This window comes from Cydia fagiglandana, chromosome 21 (genome assembly GCF_963556715.1).
Source record: "Cydia fagiglandana chromosome 21, ilCydFagi1.1, whole genome shotgun sequence".
NCBI lineage: Eukaryota > Metazoa > Arthropoda > Insecta > Lepidoptera > Tortricidae > Cydia > Cydia fagiglandana.
The window spans coordinates 6,627,556-6,648,481 of NC_085952.1; the positions used below are offsets into that span (position 1 = coordinate 6,627,556).

The following is a 20,926-nucleotide window of genomic DNA, read 5'->3' on the forward strand; positions in this document are numbered from 1 at the left end:
CCCAACCCACATACCTTTAAAGAAAAGATCGAAATTCGTGACAGAAAGAATGTGTTATTGAAATTATTGAATCATCCTTTCAATACAGTTTTTCCACGATTCACGACTCTGTACTTTGTAATCGTATTAATTCTCAATATTTTATAGTGCGGTTTTCGTTGTATTGCAAAATATTTTAATTTTTGGAAAGTGAAGACTTCGGATCGTCTTTTGAAATATATTTTATTGTTACTTCGCGCCCGAGGAGCGATCCCTTGTGATCCTCATAAAACGTGGAATTATTTTATTAAATGTGGTTTGCATAAGGTTTTTGAACGTATTGACCTGTTTTATATGAAATGATGCTCCATATGTCGTAATTATATCAAAAGTTTTTAAAATTTTATAAAGAAAATTAAGAATACGTACGAAAAGTGCATGAAATTGGCCTTAAGTGTTGTACATAATTTACCTACATTTTGCACGTATTGTATGAGGTTTTAAATACAATAATGTACCCAATTAAAATCACAATACAAAGTGTATTTTTATTATAAAGCAGACTGCAATCAAAAACATTAATTAACTTATTCTGATATGTTACAATACTAAATAGGGAAGACAATAATAGGTATCAGAACAATATACACTTATTATTGTTTATTTTCTGTCAAGTACAATATAGAGAATACAATACTAAGGCTCCATACTAAGGCTCCATTGCACATAATTACTTTTATGACATTTATTGACAAAAGAGCTAGCTATATCATGACTATCATGAGCAGCGGTACTACCGTGATCATCTGATCACATGTCATACTACCGCTGCGGTAGTATGACATGTGATCAGTTGATCACATCAAACATTGCACTTCACAAATTGATCAATTTAAAATGACCAATTTACAAATCTCCTCGCAAAATCTAGATTTAGCTTTACTAATTGACTTGTAAGTATAGTTGAGGTTAGGTGGAAATGTCGCGTTAGCATCGCGTGAGAGAACGGGACAATGGCAATGGCACATCATTCTGTCTCGTTAACATGTCCGGTCGCAAGGGCTTCTCGCAATTCTACTCTGAAGCCCTACCGCAAATATCTAAATGTGTTTATCTGCCTCTCTGTCACTCGATTAGCAAGAGCGGTAGAGAGATAACGAAATTTCAGTTTTCGTTTTTCGCGGTAGACGTTCTGATGTTAGCTTTCGCTTGCCAGTTGTTGAATAAATATATTGCTTGAGCATCGCGTGTGAATGTGTTTTGTTATTTTGCTTCATTGCTTCAACATTGACGGTAAATAAAAGTACATACTTCTAATGGCTGGAAATAACACAAGTTTAACTTTACCCGTCGAAATGCCTTTTCTTGCACTCTGATCACATTTACGAGCAAGTCGGTATAAGAAGGTATATCTATCTAAGTGTTTAGTGTATGAATTGTATGAGTTTTTAATTAGTGGCGTTTAAAAGTGCATGGAGTTCTTTCAACCGTAATATTAAGGCATTACGGTCGACATCTATATATGCACTTTTGAACGCCACTGTATTTACTCAATTAAACTATAAGAAAAAGTACACATTTGAAGGCAGTGAAGTGCCGTTAACTTTTGGGATCAAGGTACTTTCATTTATTTCCTTTATTTCTAAAGCAAATGTATAAAATAATTCGCACGCCTGCCTTATGTACGAAGGTTTCTACATTTTGTATTTAATCGCTTTAGATCGTTGAGTTATTAATTTGCCTTTAAAAATTATTTTCTATTTATTTAAAATTTCAAGCGTTGAATACAGAGTGACCCGATACGCCTGCGCAAGACAGGACAATGGTTCGTCCAATAATGCGAGATTAGATAATGGCGGCGAAGCAATTGGACGTACATTAGTTCACAAACGATATGTCGTGGTGTAGGGGCCGGTTAGGGCCTAAAGAGGGGGGTTCGTGACCATCTAATGCATATTGGAGAGGAGTCTCAAAGAATACGGAACCTAAAAAAATTTTGGTACCTAACCTAACACATCTTGAAGGTACTATTCAAGACAGTACAGTGAGCCATGTTGTAGGTATGTCGTAGGCATTGTGTAAGAATCCGCCGTTTGTAAAAAACCTTCGGCAAATTGTAAACAGTCCGCAATTTGTAAAATACCTTATGACATTAACAGCGCCGTTTGTAAATCGACGACGCCGTTTGTAAACAATTTACAATTTGCCTGCGACAGGTACATTTGAATATTAAGGTAGGTACTTACTTTAATAAAAGCTTAAACCATTAAGTAATCTAACTTAGATATATGTAAATGTATTAGTATAAAAATACCTAAAGTAAAAAAAAAAAAAGGTAAGTACCCCAAAATAAGGCGAAAATATTTTGACATCCGCTAAACAATATAGAGGTCACCGCAAACATCAAAGAAAATAATTTATATTGTTTCCATATTAAAAACCGGATATTAACGCGCCATATTAAGTCCCACCCACGGCAAACACATAAGACAAAAACCTTTATCGATAATCAACCAATTAAAAAGGCACCTGACCTAAAACTCACAAAGCGAAGTAATTGCCAGTGAAAAAATCAATCGACTCGAATTAGGCATCGATTAACTTATCGACTCGATATCTGAGATTAGAGAAAGGTGCAGTTTGCGACTATTGTTGGTGGGATCGTTTTTATCATACCTGTAGTTTTCTCTTAATTGTATGCGATGCTTAATTTTTTATGCCTATTCATTGATCGACTTAATTATTTGTAAAAAACTTAAGTTTTTAAAATGTATGTCTACCGATTTGTCAGAATCTTCACCTAATTAAATGGGTAATTGGTTAGGTTAGGTTTTGTTACAAAATTATTGCTAGGTTTAATTGTTTGTTAAGTAGAAAATAGAGGTAAAAAAATAATAAATGGTTTTTCCAGAAATTGTGAAGTTTATTTTGATCCTCTGTAAATAAAAAACCTAATTTTTAAATTTCCGCTTGCCTTAAAAATTCTACTCGTCACTCGTTTTTTTTTTTAATTTTATGTTAGGTCCTCACCGAAAACCAGCACTATGGTTTCCAAAACCTAATTATGCTGAGCGGGGATCCTGTTTTAGCGTTTAATTCATGGTGTCTGTTTTATAGTAAGTATTGTCTAATTTTGTACAAATTGTGATCATAAAATAATTGTATCTATCTACTTTTTTTCTTTCTCTCAATATACAAGCATACAGCCCCTGATGGTCTTCGTAGCCTGTGGACGCCTGCAACTCCAGGAGTGTTACATACGCGTTACCGACCCTTTAATAACTACTATCTACTACTTATAGAAATTCTTTATACCTAACTATCTACGACGTCAAAGAGAAGGCAGAGGACCGCCAAACATGGAAATTGCTCCACGGACAAGAGTCATACCTACTCTAAAACATATGAACTATCTACGAACCGCTCTACACCTTCCCTGCTCTATGTCCGCTCTACACCTTCCCTGCTCTATGTCCGCTCTACACCTTCCCTGCTCTATGTCCGCCCGGGTGTCGGAACATCAATTTGGGCCGACATAAAGGCTTCAAAGGGCCCGCGGTTTATTTACAAAAACTGCCCTATAATTCGGCGCAGGGGTGTCCAAATGCGAGGTTATTAAATAATGACCCGCTGCCGACGACGCGCCACACTAAAACAAGGTGCGCCGATTTTTGAACATAGCTATTATTATATACTTAGTTCGTTTTTTTAACATTAGAAATAAGGTAAACAATCTTGATGTGTCTTTTAATTGTAAAACACAATTTAAAAATAAGTTACGGCAAATATGCAACAATTATGAATCTAATAAGATTGTTTATATTCTTCTGCTTTCATAAGTAATAGTTACTGATTTTTAAAAAGCGTATTTCAATAAAAATACATGTCAAGATCGCTTCCCTGCTTTCAAGTTCTTTCTAATGCTAAAAAAACGAACTATAGATTAGATATTGTTATTTTTCTTTGAGAGACAGTTTTTGATTTACAAGATACTTACGGCTCGATTCTGAAAATGTATTAGATCTCTACTAGACCTCAACAAGTTACGATATGGATAATTTAAAGATATTTGTAAGATAGATATGTCAAATTAGACGTTTCCGCGATTCTGGAGGCCCTCTTGAACGATTTCGACAAGTTATGACTTAGATATCCAAGTCACATCTAGTCGATATCTAATGTAAATCTAGTTGATCTCTATATCGTGTCTAGATCTTGTGATTATCTCGTTTACCGAATACGCGTGTTAATATCAGTGAAATAAAGGTTAACAGTAATAAGCTAAGTGAAAACTTGACTACTATCTTTTTATAATACCTACAGTCAAGTGTAAAAATATGGGTGTATACAACTTACTCAAAAATATGTCCCATAGTTCATAATTCGCTGACATAAGAACTATTGGACATATTTTTGAGTTATTTGGCATTCCATTTATCAATTCAAGAAAAAAGTTGTGAAGCCTGGCAAGCCTTTTGCAAATGCGTACCTAACCGCAGATTTCTATTTAATTACTAAGGCCCACTTGCACCATTCCACTAACACGGGGTTAAGCGGTTAAACTATTAACCTAGTGTCAAATTGTATAGCTAACCATGGCAAATCCTGGTTTAACCGGTTAATCCCGGGTTAGTGGAATGCCTTAGGGCCACTTGCACCATTCCACTAACCCGGGATTAACCGGTTAAAGCTGGAGTTGCCATGGTTACCAGTACAATTTGACACTAAGTTAACGGTTTAACCGCTTAACCCCGGGTTAATGGGATGGTGCAAGTGGGCCTAAGTGATACTAATTTTAACTTTTGTGAAAACTTTTTAAAGGTGCACTCTAATCATTCGAGCGCATCGTAATCATAACCCCGCAACCTTCACAGATGGACAAGATAGGACAGGATCCGAATAATATAATTAAATTAACTATCTCCCTCCCACAACCCTATGAGTGAGCAGGACTCACTCACACCTTGCGAGTGAATAGCATTATGGTGTAGATATACTTGTAAAACAAAAGTTAATCTGAAAAAAGGGGCTAGTTCGATTTTGAAGCGTATGACTTTGTGTTTAGGTTTAAAATTGTTTGAAAGCGATATTGTGACGGTTTGGGATTAAAGCAACATTACTAAGGTGTAGATATGTTTGTAAAACAAAGAAAATCTACAAAAAAAATGCAATGAATTATGAACCTAATATGTTTGTGTTTAGGTTAAGAATTGATTGCCAGCGGTTTTGTGACTTAGTACTGTTTGATTGCAAAGCAGGCCTTCATAATGTTATTGATATAGGAATATGAGTATGGTGTAGGTATATGTAGTATGCAGACATGTCCACAACTGCGGTTAATTTCGAAGTCGTGGGACATTAAAAATTACTATTGGTTGGGTATTTATGAGGCTGGTGGTATTGCTATATACAGGGTGTTTATGTATTTTTAATTTTGATAGGTAAGTATAAATATTAATCATACTATTTTTTTTAGTTTATCATTGATAAAACCATTTAAACTTGTATCATGAATACAATTATTTGTTAAACGTATGATGAAACAATAGCAAGAAGTAGAAATAATTATTATTGATAAACAAGGTTAACTGGAAGTGATCCCTTTTAGGGATAAGTTCGCTTTTGTACATAACATTTTTATTTTTGTTTTGTTTTGTTCATTTTATGTAAACCTGTTTATTTGCAATAAAGTGACATACCTACATACATACAATGTGATTTAATTTTATTAATTGAATTAATTGTATTAAATAAATAGTGTTTACTTCAAGGATATTTTTTAAAGTATAATATAAAGTTAAACTTAATTAACTGCCATTCAATAAAGAAGTTACAACTATCAATGCTTTTTTCAGCTGCATTAATATCAATTCAGCAACCTAAAACTCCAGATCGTGAGCATTTACAATCAATTACTCAGCGAATCACACCCTGTATACACACCCTGTATAATATAATATAATGGCGGGTGCTTTTTGCCTTTCATAATAGGGGTAATATAACCCGGCTGACACCTTGCAGGATTATTCCAATGAACAACCAAGTGAGAGCGAGCCGTACACTTAAATCCAGTATAAATATAATGTACGGCTACATACTGTTGTGACGGATCTAGAGATCTTGTTATTTTGGTTTTGGTGTGTTCAGGGAATGGGAACATTTGGACCCCACAGGTTGCATTGTTGGAATTACTTGAGATGAAGACTTATAAAACTGTTATTACAATTTGGATCTTACTAGCTAGAAAATATGTTCGATATTTGAACGCATTTTGGAATGAGATAATTTTAGATAATTTAAACCATATTTGTGGGATATTAAATCTGCCGACACCGAAGGTGAGCTTTGATTGCGTTTTTTCTTTATTTTATGGCCAGGCTAGTTGATCATCTATTTTATTGAGTGCTAGACCAATTTCGGTGAATTTGATTTGGTACTTTAGCTGAAATTTACTGTCTTTTTGTATGTTAGTAAATTATTTTGCAGATTAATGATCAAATCTCTCGGCGTTTATTTTACTGTCAATTTCTTTATATACTGTTTTCTTTTTTTACGACAATGATTATTTATTAATATAAATTACTAAAAGACATAAACAGGTAGGTATATAAAACTAAACCTAACTACAATTAAAATAACTAAAACTAGTTTTCTTTTTTTTTGTTCAGATTTAAAACAAAAATGTTTTTTTGAATACTCACTTGAAAAATGGTTAAATGACAAACAATTAAAGCTGCTTTTAAATAATTTATTTACTGGAATTATCGTAAAATAGCCATATGCACTTGAAGAAAATAGTCTAAGAGCCGGATGTAGAATTTAGTCACCTTATAATTACTATTAGACAACAATTAATCGACCTGTTTTCACACGTATCACGACGGGATATAAAATATCCTGCCCTTAATCCTCTACGATAATGATGCTATCAAACACCTCTAATGTCCAGGGATGTTAAAAAAAAGTTATTTCCGTTAAGAAAACGAGAAATTGCTTCCTCAATCAGACCGCGCAATGACAAATGACTAACGTGTTAATCCAGCATATGGGGCATAGACAACGCCTTTCCTTTCATATCGCTCTAATTTTGAACTGCCCGTGATGTCTTCTTTTGTGCGAGCAACAAAAGCGTTTTTTGCAACCCGTGCAACATTGTCCATATTTTTTCCAGAATGACGTGTGTAACTTCTCGAGGGCTCATTGATTTGGTGTTATTTTATTAAGTGGTTAATTTTTATGAATGCCGTCCGTTACGAGTTTAAATGACCATTAATTTAAAATGCATTTGGGGTGAATTAGTGGGGCCTCTTATTATTTTTGGTTCCGAAATTATAAATTTATCTTCATTTGGGCGGCAATGAGGGATACTCGGAAGCTCCCAAATTAATAGTGTTACAGCTATCAACTTGTCTATTGTTAATGACAGTTCTTGAAATTGAACAAATTGTTCTATGAAATCGGTATTTTTAAACTGTAAAATAGGTACTAAAACCACATTAACAATACCTATAATCTTGCCTAGCACGATTAGGTACCTATAAATCAAAAGAAGCACTTACAGAATTAACTATAATAGGTAGAATTGTGATGGTATCAGAATCAAATTTGACAATTAAAACATTTTTTGCACTCATCAATAAATAATGACAGTCATTGAATACAATTTCGTACGCATAAACATCGATGACATTAAAAAATGTCCGAAATTGCCGCTCGGGGTGTCCGACATCTTTCAATTACGTCGCCGCCCTGTAATCTTGACGTAATCACCTATACCGGCCGCACCTCGCATTAAACGTGTTAGTTTTTTCATGTTCGGTAATCAATAATATCTTCATTGCAGTTTTGAACGTGAGTTAGAAAGTAGTAGCCGCTGGATGAGCGCAATGAAACTGTTTAAGTACATATGATGCTACTTTACCGCACTAGTGCGGGAATAAGCACTTTCCGTGCTTATGTTGAATTTTTTTTTTGTTATGCGCTATCTACTACCAGCCGCAAAACGGTATGTACACGTTATTCCGTAGTAGCTACCTTTTACCTACATTACGTACTGATGCCGACGGTCGCTACTAGGCAATAGACTAGCTAGACACCTAGACAGTCGAAAGAGAGTCTAAATACAGTTACCTAATAATTTTAGTAAAAGTATATCTAAGTCTTTTCACGGAAATATAAATAAAATATTACATTCGTGCAAATGTAAGCATTCTGCCTACTCATTTATATTAGCTATTACTTTTACTACCACTTTGCGAAATCCATATTACTCAATAGTCTCTCATACTTACTTTAGACTAATGTGGGGTTATAAATCCGCAGGAAATGAGAATCGATTAGAAATCAATACATTACTTGCATGAAATGAATGCATTTCTATTATCTACTGGGTACCTAGATATATTATGTTGTTATAAATTTGTCAGACTGGTACTGGTATTACTGGCAATTCAAACTTGATATTAATAGGCATAGGTACTATAGTTAGACGTACTATACATTTTGACTAATGTCTTTTAATTTAGAAGAAGATAACCGGCATTGGTATCTGAGTGAATTGCAAAAAAATTGTACATACTTAGTTATTAAGCACCTGTAATTCGTCTTAAGTTAATTGATTACATTGTGTTACCACCGTGAAGCCATTTTTATTTAAGTTAGATGCATGAAAGTGTGTTCTTTAGCGTATGTTTATAGACTTATATGTTTACGAATTAAGAACAATAAATACAATAAAATTTACATAGTTAATTTTCGTAACACAAATGAATTAATTAAGTTAAGACTAATCACAGCTTCTTAACTGCGCTTAATTACCTACGTACAATTTTTTTGCAAATCACTCATCTAATATGTACTCTACATAAAACATACGTACCTAATAAATAAAATAGGATTGATATAACCTATTTAAATATATAAAAATAATGCTTAATAAATACAATATAAATAAAAAAATATATTATTTAGATCCGTGAATGATATTAATTATGTGTAAAACACGAGAGTTTTATACCTAAGTGTTTTATTCCGTTCTGAGTTATTTGTTTCAGTTATTACTTGATGTTATTATTATTACTATTCATACCTCTACAATTGGAAATAGGTAAACACAGCAGTTTCAAATCGTCCTACACGACGGCTCAATTAAATTATATATACCTATTAGCTTGCACTGAAATAGTACATTTCGATGCTAGTGCGGAAGGTATGTTATTACTTCACGAGTACCGAGATATCTTGCCACGAGCCGCAGGCGAGTGGCAAGACTCGGGACGAGTGAAGAATGACATTTCCGCACGTGTATCGAACGACGTTTTTTAATACAGTTGCGAAAAAATAAGAAAAACATTGTTAATCGTACACTAAACAAAAGTGGTAACAGTGACAGCTCGGTTAGACGTCGTCTTTAAGTATATTACATCTATGGGCGTTTGGCAGCTATTCCGTTCCATTCAGTCAACTTATTAAGAACGGAATTTTCAATATTGAATATTAAAAATAAACGTGTTATAATGATGAAGAGGTAAGTAATTAAATATGAAATATGTAATATTTTTCGTATTCTTACATTAACGGTAGGTTTTTATGCTGATTACGACGTTTAAAGGAAACTAATATTAACACTCATCAATAAGTAGTCGTGAATTGGAACAAGTATAAATTAAAAAAAATTGGAAAAGTAAAAAGCACTAGTTCGAGATAACCAACTTTCCGCACGCTAAACAGCTACGTAAAGTAGCACTTTTTGAGCAATTGTATTAAAAAAAATATTATATTTGCATAACAAAATATTTTGTTACAACTTACATAAAAATTGGAACTAGAATAAGAATTGGAACTTGCGAACTATATGTTACACTTACACCGCACCGGCCAACAGATCTGTTTGTAACTTGTAACAACAAAATCAGTGTAAGATTAATCAGAATTTATTTTTTTGTTACTTCAGTCCAATTTTTTTTTTAATTACATACCTACTCAATGAGTTCGGTTAATTATTTTCTTCAAAGTGAGTCTGAAGTATGTATAATTTAATTAATAATGAATATCAAGCATCCGATATAATTATCTTCCATCTCATGGGTCGTAGATCGGATCAGGCCAATTAATCGCGAATGGGCCAAATTAGAGCAATTAGTACCGGCCGGTCTCGTTTTGTTTGTGTTCCTGCGTTCGGGGCTATTTGGGGACCGGCATTTATTTATACTGTTCGTGTTGTATGGTTGCCTGGTACTTACATTCAGCTTCAAATAGTGTGGAAGAATCAACGCCCTAAAAGTAAGTATGTGCCACCTTCGAATATCTTTCCAAATAGGGATTATTGCGTCAGTTTACAGTCCAGTGTCCGTTTCCGTCCACTTGATGTACTTGCTACAGAATTGCGTATACATAATTTGAATATGTATAGGTATGCCTATGCCGGGTGTGGCCTGTAACATGAGCAAATAATGAAAACATAGATTGGACTCCTCAAACGGGTGACACCTTTGTTCAACAACTTTAAAAAAATATAAAGTCTTTAGACTCCCTATTTTTCATACAAAATAAATATTATCTTCAATGGACGGCATCGCCACGCCATATCATTTTGATAACAAAATTATCTTAAACATAACAAAATTCGCAATACATTGCGTCTTGGGATTAACTTTAAAGTGTATTAAAAATCAAACCACAAGTTATTTTTAAAAGTCGCTGAACAAATGTTGGTCAATATGAGGAGTACAGCCTACAGTTAAATTTTTTGCTCATATTACAGGCCACACCCGGTATTCTCAAGAAATGTGTAAGATTTTAATATTTATCTGTACTTCTGTAGGTATATTCAAATGTTATGCAATGCTTTGTAGCAACTAATCCAAGTGGACCCTACAATCTACATCTGTGGACTGTGACAGTGTATAGTTAAAATTGTACTAACATACTTAGGTATCATCATCACAGTTTAAGAGAGCAATGGCTCTTGTCGGTGGAGTATGCGTTAGTTTTCGCGGTCCTCGGCCAGATTTTAGTCTTAGGTATATAAAGATATATTTAACTACCTACTTATCTCTTTTTGTTAAGTTATTCGAGAAATGGTTGATTTTTTTGACGCATAATCTGATAAAGTAGCGGCTTTATTTACTATCTATGAGTATAGGCACATATGAATGCTTAACTGTTTTCCATCAGTTTCTCGGAAACGTTCGTATTTATCATGCTACTTCAGTCAACCTTAGTACCTACTTTTTGTACAAGACTGAAATAGCAAGACACGTTCGTACGTTTCCGTGAAAATACAAAGGAAAATAATTATGCACTACATGTATAGTTCGTAGGTTCGTACTAAAGTTCCAACTTCGTCGTCAATCATACTACTTATGTTGTACTAAAATAAAAATAATCTCAAGTGGCCGGGAACAGGGTATTATAAAACATAATAAGTACGTTGCGGCCTACACACTTCGAGTACCTATTACCTATGATAAAGATTATACATAGAAGCGTCATTTATTGTAGTTAGACAGAGAAGTAGCGGAAAGTGTAAACAAATATATAGAGAGAAAAATACCTTCCTATATTTGAATTTTAGCTGTTTTTTTATTCAGGAAATTTATGTAGGTAAATATTGTTTTTGCCATAAACTAAATAATAATTTTAAAAGTGCATCAAAGCAAATATTAAATAGACAACGAATCGTGGAAATCTTAACTCAAACTGAACAGCGATTCTTATTAGACGTTTTAATTCTAACAAAGTTTGCAGCTTTTCAGGGTAGTTTATTTAGATTTTTGTCTAAAGCGTTAAAATTTTAACACAACATGAAACAAAGAATGAACTTACCTCCATTGTCAGGATTGTTGGCTTCAAAGGTCTTGCTGGTCATGTGGAACAGCGCATCGAGAGGCGTGTGTGGGGCGTTCTGCGGGTGCGGCCGGCGCGGCTCCGAGCAGCAGTCGGAGGCCGAGGAGGACCGCTCCGACACCGAGTCGCATTCTGTGGCCTCCCGGGGCCGGAGGAGGCCCAGCGCTGCTAGCCGCCAGCGCTCGCCGTCCAACAAAGCAGCCCCCGCAAGCCGCTGCAACCTCTGTAACCTCTCCAACCCTGCCGCCGCTCCGTCCCAAGGCCTCACTATCCTCGCCGGCGTCCGCGGGCTGTGCGATAAAATGTCCAAAATACTGAAACTCTTCACTCCTTCCCCGCGCCTCTCCTCTGCCGGCTCGGACATCTTCAAACGCTTCAGCGGCCTGAAGTAGTCGTGCGGCGACGGCGACCGCGAGGGCGCCGGCGACGGCCGACCCACACTAATATCGTCCTCCGAACAACTGTGTCCCGACATCGACTCCTCCTCCATTTTCACAACATCACACGCTGTATCACAACGGATCACAACCGGTAACGCGGGATACGGCTGACGGGTCGACGCGCCTCGGTCAACTGACGTGGCGTGTGACAGCCCTGGGCCGGGCGGCGAGAATGGGCGGCGCTCGTTAATGACCGACCAATCGCGTGAAGGTATTCCGTGGCGAGCGGGCCGTGATTGGTGGGAGGTCGGAAGCGAGGCGCGTCGGGCTGTCACAATCGGGGCTCCAATAAAACTTTTTAATCCGACCCAGGATTGGGGGGCGAGATTCATGGTGTGATTAATTCTGTTGGGTGCGCGCGGGGGGATAAAGTGGGGGCGAAGGGGGGGTTCGTTAATTATCGGGATGAAGACGCGAGTCTAACTACTCGCTCCATTATTCAAGTCGATAAGGTCGACGTTTGTCACTAGAGAAATTGCCACTTTCCTTCACTTCATTTATAGTTTACGGGTTAATTGTCGCGTTAATACAATTGTAAACAGATTATGTTAGTGGGAAACTTTTATTGGTTTCCTGCGTTGTGTAGGAACATAAACAGTAACAATAATATAATTTATTGTAACATAATTAAATCAACTACTTAAGTATAGGTACCTACTTTACTTTCCAAAGTGAAATTTCTTGCTTAGGTACTTACTTATACCTACACTTTAAGATTGCGCTTTTTACTAAGACATATAATTTATTTCGACGTAAACTATATATCAATATATGGAGGAGACAGTAGTAGTTACATTGCGCTTTTTACTTCAGTATAGTTACTTACTTACCCATTAGGTAAGTAATTAGAAGTCGGTTATTATTTTTACAGCAAAATAATTTAGATAAGTAACCAGAATTGAGTTTTTACTAGTATGTAGTTACTTATTTTTTTATGTTTTCATCGCTATTTAAAAGTAGGTAGTTAAAACTGATTTATTTCTTAGAATAAGGAAATAAATAAATTATTACTTAACATAGGTACTTAAAACATTTTTAACTGGTTGACTTGGCAGGTTTGGAAATGGTAGGTAATATTAGATAAATTAAATAATATTTTCATACGATGCCTATAATTATCTTTTATCATTCAATAGGTAGTACCTACCTACACTATTTTCTTAATATTTTTTTTATTCTGTGTTCTTGTAGTAACGTCATGTTTAGCCCTGTGGTTAAATGGTAGAGAAGGCCATGTTGTATTTTGTGCTACCTATAGGTGAAGATCAAATAATAAAATAAATATAACGGTCTTAAAAATAACCCGAGAAAAACTCTACCTGGGGCCTTACCATGATCCTTATTGCGATTCTGTTTAGGACCTAAACGGAATCGCTAAAGGACGGAGCTATTATATTTAGTTATAAAACTTAGGTATATAGCTCCGCCCTTTAGCGATCCAGTAAGGCCCCTGTTGTCATTGATTTTAAACTAGATGTTAAGATATAAATTTCTCACACAAAAACGTCACTTTTGACATTGATATCTAATCCATATCGTATCTAGTCGTAATAAGTATTTTACGTATCTTAAAGTTCGAATTGGACCGTATGTCTAATTTATTCCTATAAAACTGTACCTATAACAATAATTTGTATCTACCTACTTACCTAAAGAAAGATTAAGCACTCAAATACGTATACATTAAATATTTAAATTTAAATTACACCCGAAAGTCCATTCGGAGTACTCCTTATCAAAATAATTTGCCTACAATCTTCGATCGATATCAACACTAACAATTATAGAGCTTTCTAGTTTACTTTAAGCACTAGGGGCTAGGGCACAAAGGAGTATTGTTAGAAACCTATGATTTCGTATCGCAGTAGAACTTTAATTAACACTTGCTAGTTAATAATTATTTCCTATATCCATGATATTAAAAGTGTGATTAGACCACTTTAAACGTCACATATAAAAATGTCATAAAACCTAGTAAAATGACAATGGAATATGAGCTGTATCAGAAAGGGATAAAAGTAAAATTGGCTTGTCGTAATTTCAGGTCTAGGGTGATTTTGATATGCGTGGGTATAATTAATAGGGATGGATAGTTAGGCACCCAACTGCCCTGTAGGTAGGCTGGTCTGAATATGTATTTATTTTATATTGCATGATATGATATCGCGCTATACCTATTGTCCCGGAATCCAGGACAATTTCCACTTCGATAGCAAAAATTTTGGGAGCAAACGAAAAAGCTGGGCTTTCAAACAGCATTTAATGACAACTAGTGTAAAAAACAAAAGGTAAAACAAAATAGCATAAAAACATAGACAATGTATAAAAAGCATAAATTGTAATATAAAAAACCTCAAATTAGTCCTCGACACCTATATACCTAATAAATGAAATACCTACACATTTAAGAAATGTGTTTATTATACCGATTTAATAAACAACGTGTTTACATAAATTACATAAGTAAGCGATACTTACTTAGGTAAGCTCACCTTACCTACCTTACGTAGGTATACAAGACATTTACCTACCTTTAAAACAGTTACCTACCTTGAAAACTTACCTTGAAAACATGACAGATACCAGATAGCTATTTAAATTTCTCTCGCGCATGAGAGGAGGCCTGTGCTCAGCAGTGGGACGTATATTACCTATAGGATGAAATGATGATGATGATGATGATTTAAATTTCTATCGATACGAAAAAACAACATTAATTTCAAAATATTACAACTGTACGGTGCCTGTAGGTACCTAGGTGAAGAAATAATTTATGTCCATACCTATACCACACACGTAGTTCTAAACCTAGCGAAACAGTAAAATTAAATATACCTACCTACCATTAAGATTCCAAAGGAATTCCTAATAATTACAACAATGAAATCCGCTGGAGATGGAAGCGGAACTCGATCATAATTGCATCTATCAACACCGCGTAATTATTCTTTACAGATTACCTACTGGGCGTTATTCATGCAACTTACAGAATGCATAATTAATATCACCTTACAATAAAAAGTTACCTAAAATTAAAACTTCCGTCAAAACTAAAACAAATACCTAAAAAATAAATAATGCATAATTATTTTCATCTGTTTTCACGGAAACGTACGAACGTGTCTTGCTATTTCTGTCAGTCTCAGTACAAAAAGTACTGAGGTTGATTGCAGTAGCATGACAAATACGAATGTTTCCGAGAAAATACGATGGAAATCAATTGTCCACTACATCACTAACACATTGTAGACTGATACTACTGATAGGTGACATTCGAATTACGACCGCATCACTCAGCATTGGCGCATGGTATAATAATATACTCCGCCTGGTACTCTCTTCCCGTCTTTTCGTGGTTACGTGACTGACACAAGCCTACGTCATCATGCGACAGCGCTATATGATAATATGCGATAGCGCTATATATAGCGGCCATGTTATTGTGACGTAGGCTTGTGTCACTCTGGGAAGAGAAGACCATGTTTTATTAGACTATGGCATTGGCGTAACGTGAACCAATCTAGCCGTGAGCGAAAACCACATCTGCGAGGCCCTTTTTGAATCTGGTTTCCCAAGATAATAAAAAGGTTGGCTTTGCGAGGCCCCCCTAAATGCGAGGCCGTGGCCGAAGGCCCCATTCGCCCACGCCTAATATAGTCTGTATATTCGAGTAGTTATAACATTTATTGGTTAACCGACCAAATACAAAACCGCCTGGATCAGTCACTGAACGACCTAACTTTAACCTACATTATTTGATCATGTAATGTATTCGTCTACCCTCAACTGGCTTAAGGAGCCATTTGCGGGTAGATTTTGTTTACTTTTATTTTAATACCTAAAGATACAGAGTATAGCTACGCCACTAGGCATCAGCGTTACTTAGGTACTGGTATGTCATGTCAAGTTAACTTTTCTTTAGGTAGTTTTCGTGTCCAAAAATGACTGCAGTTCATGTTTTCCCAGTCAATACCACCATAATTGCATAAAAAAAGATCACAATTAAGCTGGTCCCATGATACGAGTGTTCGGTAAGCAATATTAATATCGGTAATACAGGGTGGGCGGCAATTAGGGCTGGAAGTATTCTACTAGTTTCCTCTTCCTATGCGTGAGAATCACTTCGGCGTTTATGGTATCAAATAACAGGTGTTTTACTGGTATTTTAGTTGCCTTCTGTTTTAGGTCTGCTACTATTAACTGTTTTGCACTTCTGGCGGATATTCCCGTCCGCTCGCTATTTGTAACGGTACCGTACTACCGTAAAACGGGGTGAGTAGGTTTCACGGGGAGAGGTGGGTTATGAATGGGGAGAGAAGGTTTGAGAGGGGAGTGAGAAGGGATTTTAAGGCTACTGCTACAAAAATAATGTATTCCAATTTAAAATGGAGCTATAGTAATACGCATAATAAAAAAAAATCGATCCAACAATCTTCCAAAATCACCTTTGTATGAAAACCCCTCTCACCCCAAATACGAGGCACTACGGGGTGAGGTGGGTTTTCCTCTTTATCGTCAAAGTTATGAAATGGAACTACCCAAAATAAAATAAAAACTAAAATACAAACGTCCGGAACACTTATTATATACACCATTCAGTTTTCATATGTAAAAATAAAATGTTATCGAGGTTTGAATTTCAGTTTTGACCCTACTCATCCAATTTTACGGCACCTACTTTTACCTACACTATCTGACTGCCAGTGTCATATCACAAACTTTACTAATACCTTTCTAAATCCAATTCATTCATATTCGTTCTTCTGTACCCTATGTCGGGTCATAGAGAAATATGTAAGTAAGTGGTCTGGCAGAAAAATGATTCGTTAAATTCAGATCAGATTTGAAAGTCTGATTGAACACTTCGCTAGTATTCTCAATTATTATTATTCCAAACTTAGTCATACCAGGCGTGATTCACTCCGCGATTTCGGCGCTTTGCTACAGGTATTAGCTAGATCCATCCGTTCGACCCCAATTTTGGGGTTTGCCATAAGCCGCGCGTGGCGCTGTCGCCACCTAGCGGCCATATCTGTGCTGATCGTGACAGACGCGTTTTGTTAGAGAGTGAGTCTTCTGTATCTAGTACTATTATTTATTCTGTGGCCACACCTATCACTACACCCTATAAAACTAGGTCCCCCGCCGCGTCTGTCTGTTTGTGTGTTTGTATGTTCGCGACAAACTCAAAAACTACTGAACTGATTTTCATGCGGGTTTCACCTATCGATAGAGCGATTCTTGAGGAAGCTTTGTGTATTATTTGTTAACCCGTGCAAAGCTGGGGCGGGTCGCTAGTGTACCATAAAACTAGAGATACACCGGATATCCGGTTACTATCCGGTATCCGGCCTATCCGGCCATTATATTACTATCCGGCCGGATACCGGATAGTAACATTGCTTGATTTCGGAGTAAACAAATTGGATTTAAGAAACAGACACGGTCATAATCGTACTTGTTTATTATTATAAAACAATTTTGATAATTCTATTGACTTCCACGCGCACTCATTTCGAACCTAGAAATGAGTCCGCGCGAACGTTCACTAGGAAACAGGTCAAACCTGTAGAATACGCACCTGGAAAACTGAAATGTAGGCATAGTTCCGCAGGCCGAATATCCGGCGGCAGGATACCGGACATTCGGCTGATGGTCAAACCGAATATCCGGTATCCGATATCCGGCCAAACAACTATCCGTTGCATCTCTACATAAAACCATTTGAAATAGTCATAAGGTTAAAGTAATAACGCATCCATCACTGACATAATATCCAAATAACTCACACGTGGAATTACTAGATTATCATGCAGACCGCCCTGAAACAGTAATGTTCGTTAATAACATGGCCGACCGGACATCGACGTGATTGGCCAATCATGGCGCAATATGGCGCCGGTTCCGGTGCGAGGGGATGACACGGGACATTAAGTTGCTAAATGTGTGTCTGTATGTCTGTGTATCTATGAGCATAATATTTTGTTTTCCGTTGAGTAATAGGTATATCTATTACACTTAGCTAAATTACTATCGCATAACTAGGTACAGGATGTCAATGTAAAAGTGTGAGTTATGTATTGAAGAAAACCGACTTCAAAAATATTAAAATTAAATATTATCCCTTTTAAATAGGCATGCTAGCAACTGATATGATTGAAGTCGGTGCCAAGCCAAATCTTAAATGCATCTATACTCTGTCAGCCTTTTTTCCGACCCTGGTGCGGTAATTTCAGAGGACCTGAAAAGGTACCAATCGATTTGACCTCCATGTAGTATGCTAAGTGAAAATTAACAGATAGGTAAGGAGAAGTTTATAAACTGACGGACAGACCAAATGAACAATAGTTATTATTTTATTTTTTAACAAGCAAAAACGTCTGCGAACGATGCTATTAAACTTATGGAATAAATTTAAAAGTTGAAAAATTACTGCCTGTGAGACTTGAACCCACGGTCTCTGGATCGATACTCCAGCGCTGCCATCTGAGCTCAGATTAAATTACATAAATTTCTTCGAAGCAGTTATTATCCATTTTCTTTTCTTTTAGTAATAGTTACCACTGCATATATCTTGTTTGTAAATAAGCAATTGTTATGTTATGAACATCAGTGGCTTTATGAACTTAAGTCATTACCTAGTACTATTATCATTACACACAACACAGAGTTATCTATTTGACTATATGATACGTATCTAATTGGATATAATTATAAGTGGGTTGGGTTATGCTCATGAACATATTGAACATGACCTTGCGGCTACAAATACATGTAATTTTCATTAAATTATTAGTAAGTAGGTTGATATATGTAGATACTTACTTGGTAGAATTGATATAAATATAAAATAGGCAAGATATACTAACGTGCAAGCCTCTAAACTATGCAGGGGCCCTTGGGCACATAAGAATTTGGGGTCCTTTTGGAAAGTAAAGAAAGTGAATTAAACTAATATTTTTCTACTACCTATATGATCTTCTATTTTTTATAGTTAATCAAATATAATGTTACTGTCCGCCCTTATGATAAAGACAGTATTGCCAACGTGCTATTTGCAATATGTTAAAAAATATCAAGGGACCGATTTTTGAATTTCGACCACTCGATTTCGTGTATTTCGTTAAATAATATCTCCACTACTAGGCACTTCAATTCTACTAATAGAATTGTAATCGACTGGTTAATACCACTAGATTCCAAATTTCGATCGCTCGTATTTCAAAAATTTGCATTTCGCCGTTTTCCACCGACATTCGAGTGACGAAATCAAGCGATCGAAATAAAAAAATCGGCCCTCAAATATTTGTATGTGCATAAGGTACTCATTACGAGAATAAAATAAAAAGGAGGTTGATCCTAATGATTTGGACAGAAATGACAGGTACCTACTCCCGTATTGCCGCATATCACAGGGGAACTTACCTAATACGTTTTATGCCGTTATCAGTAAAAAATAAGAAGTTGAGTAAATGAAGAAAAATACAGAAGTTTCAAGTTAAAATAGACTTAAAGTATTATCAATGTATTAACTATAACAGGGTGCCTAGCCAAGATGACAATCGTAATACACTATACATCGATAAACGCCGAACGAAAAGAAAAAATGTATCAGGATTACAGATGGTATGAAAAAATACGTGACCATATATGTATATCCGTACATTATTTAAGTCTCGATTGGCGTTTTATCAACGATTGTTAACTTGGCTAGGCCCTCTGAACCTTAGATCAATCTAAAATATGCCCATGGCAAAAACTTCCTACATTTCACAAAATTAAAAAATAAATGACTCCGAAAACACCAATATTATTCGTACCAGTGGGGAATATACAATAAAATTAAACAACAAATTAAAAATAAACACTTGTTAAGCAATTTTAGATCTTATTTGAAAGCATTAAAGTCCCTGCAACATGTTTAACTAAAATGGTGGTTCTATTCCCACCCCTGCCAACCCCGAGAAGTCAAGTGTGACTGTAAACAAATGAGCTAAAATGGCGGATCAACTGTCATTTGTTTTATTGCGATTGTTAATTGAATAGGCTAGTTTCCTGGTGGTTTCCTGTCACCTTTTCAATTTACGATAATTCATGGTCAGACATATAAGTAGTACCTACCTAACGATAAAAATACAATCCAATAGATAGGTAAGTACCTACTACCTATTTAAGTCGCTAAAATGTTGTCTACTCATTTATTTTTATAGCATTTACCTACATATATTATATAACTTAGAATTTTTAATTTGTAACAAGTTATTATTGATTAAAATTGACACCTCAACAACTCGAACGTTGCTCATTAGTCCTAAACCTAATGTCGTTTTTCATTTTAAACTTAAGAAATTATAGAGGGGCCCACTGATTAAGAGCCAACAGGAGTGGTCATTCCTCCATACAAACGTACTCCTCGTTTTCCTCCGTGGTTTTTGAAGCTAGAGCAATGATTTTTTCAACACAGATTAATATTGTCAGTATCTGTGTCGGACCGTTTTGCTTTTTGTGATATTTTTGTTTTTTAAGGCGCTAGAGCCCTTCAAAAATGGCCAAAATGGCCTAATTGACTATGCCGCAATGAGAGGCGTGGTATTCAAAACTGATATCAATTAGCCAAAAAAGCAAAACGGTCCGACACAGATAATTTCATAATCATTTAG

The 20,926-nt window shown here is 35.7% G+C and overlaps 1 protein-coding gene across 1 annotated transcript in view; it reads right to left on the reverse strand.

Moving 5' to 3' along the window:
• Positions 1-12,407, reverse strand: part of LOC134675192 (homeobox protein BarH-like 1) — an 87,710-nt gene extending 75,303 nt beyond the window's left edge. The window contains exon 1 of the mRNA XM_063533394.1: positions 11,806-12,407. Coding sequence (XP_063389464.1) covers positions 11,806-12,316 — 511 coding nt within the window. The 5' untranslated portion in view covers positions 12,317-12,407. The remainder of the gene's footprint in view (positions 1-11,805) is intronic.
• Positions 12,408-20,926: the final 8,519 nt, after the last annotated feature.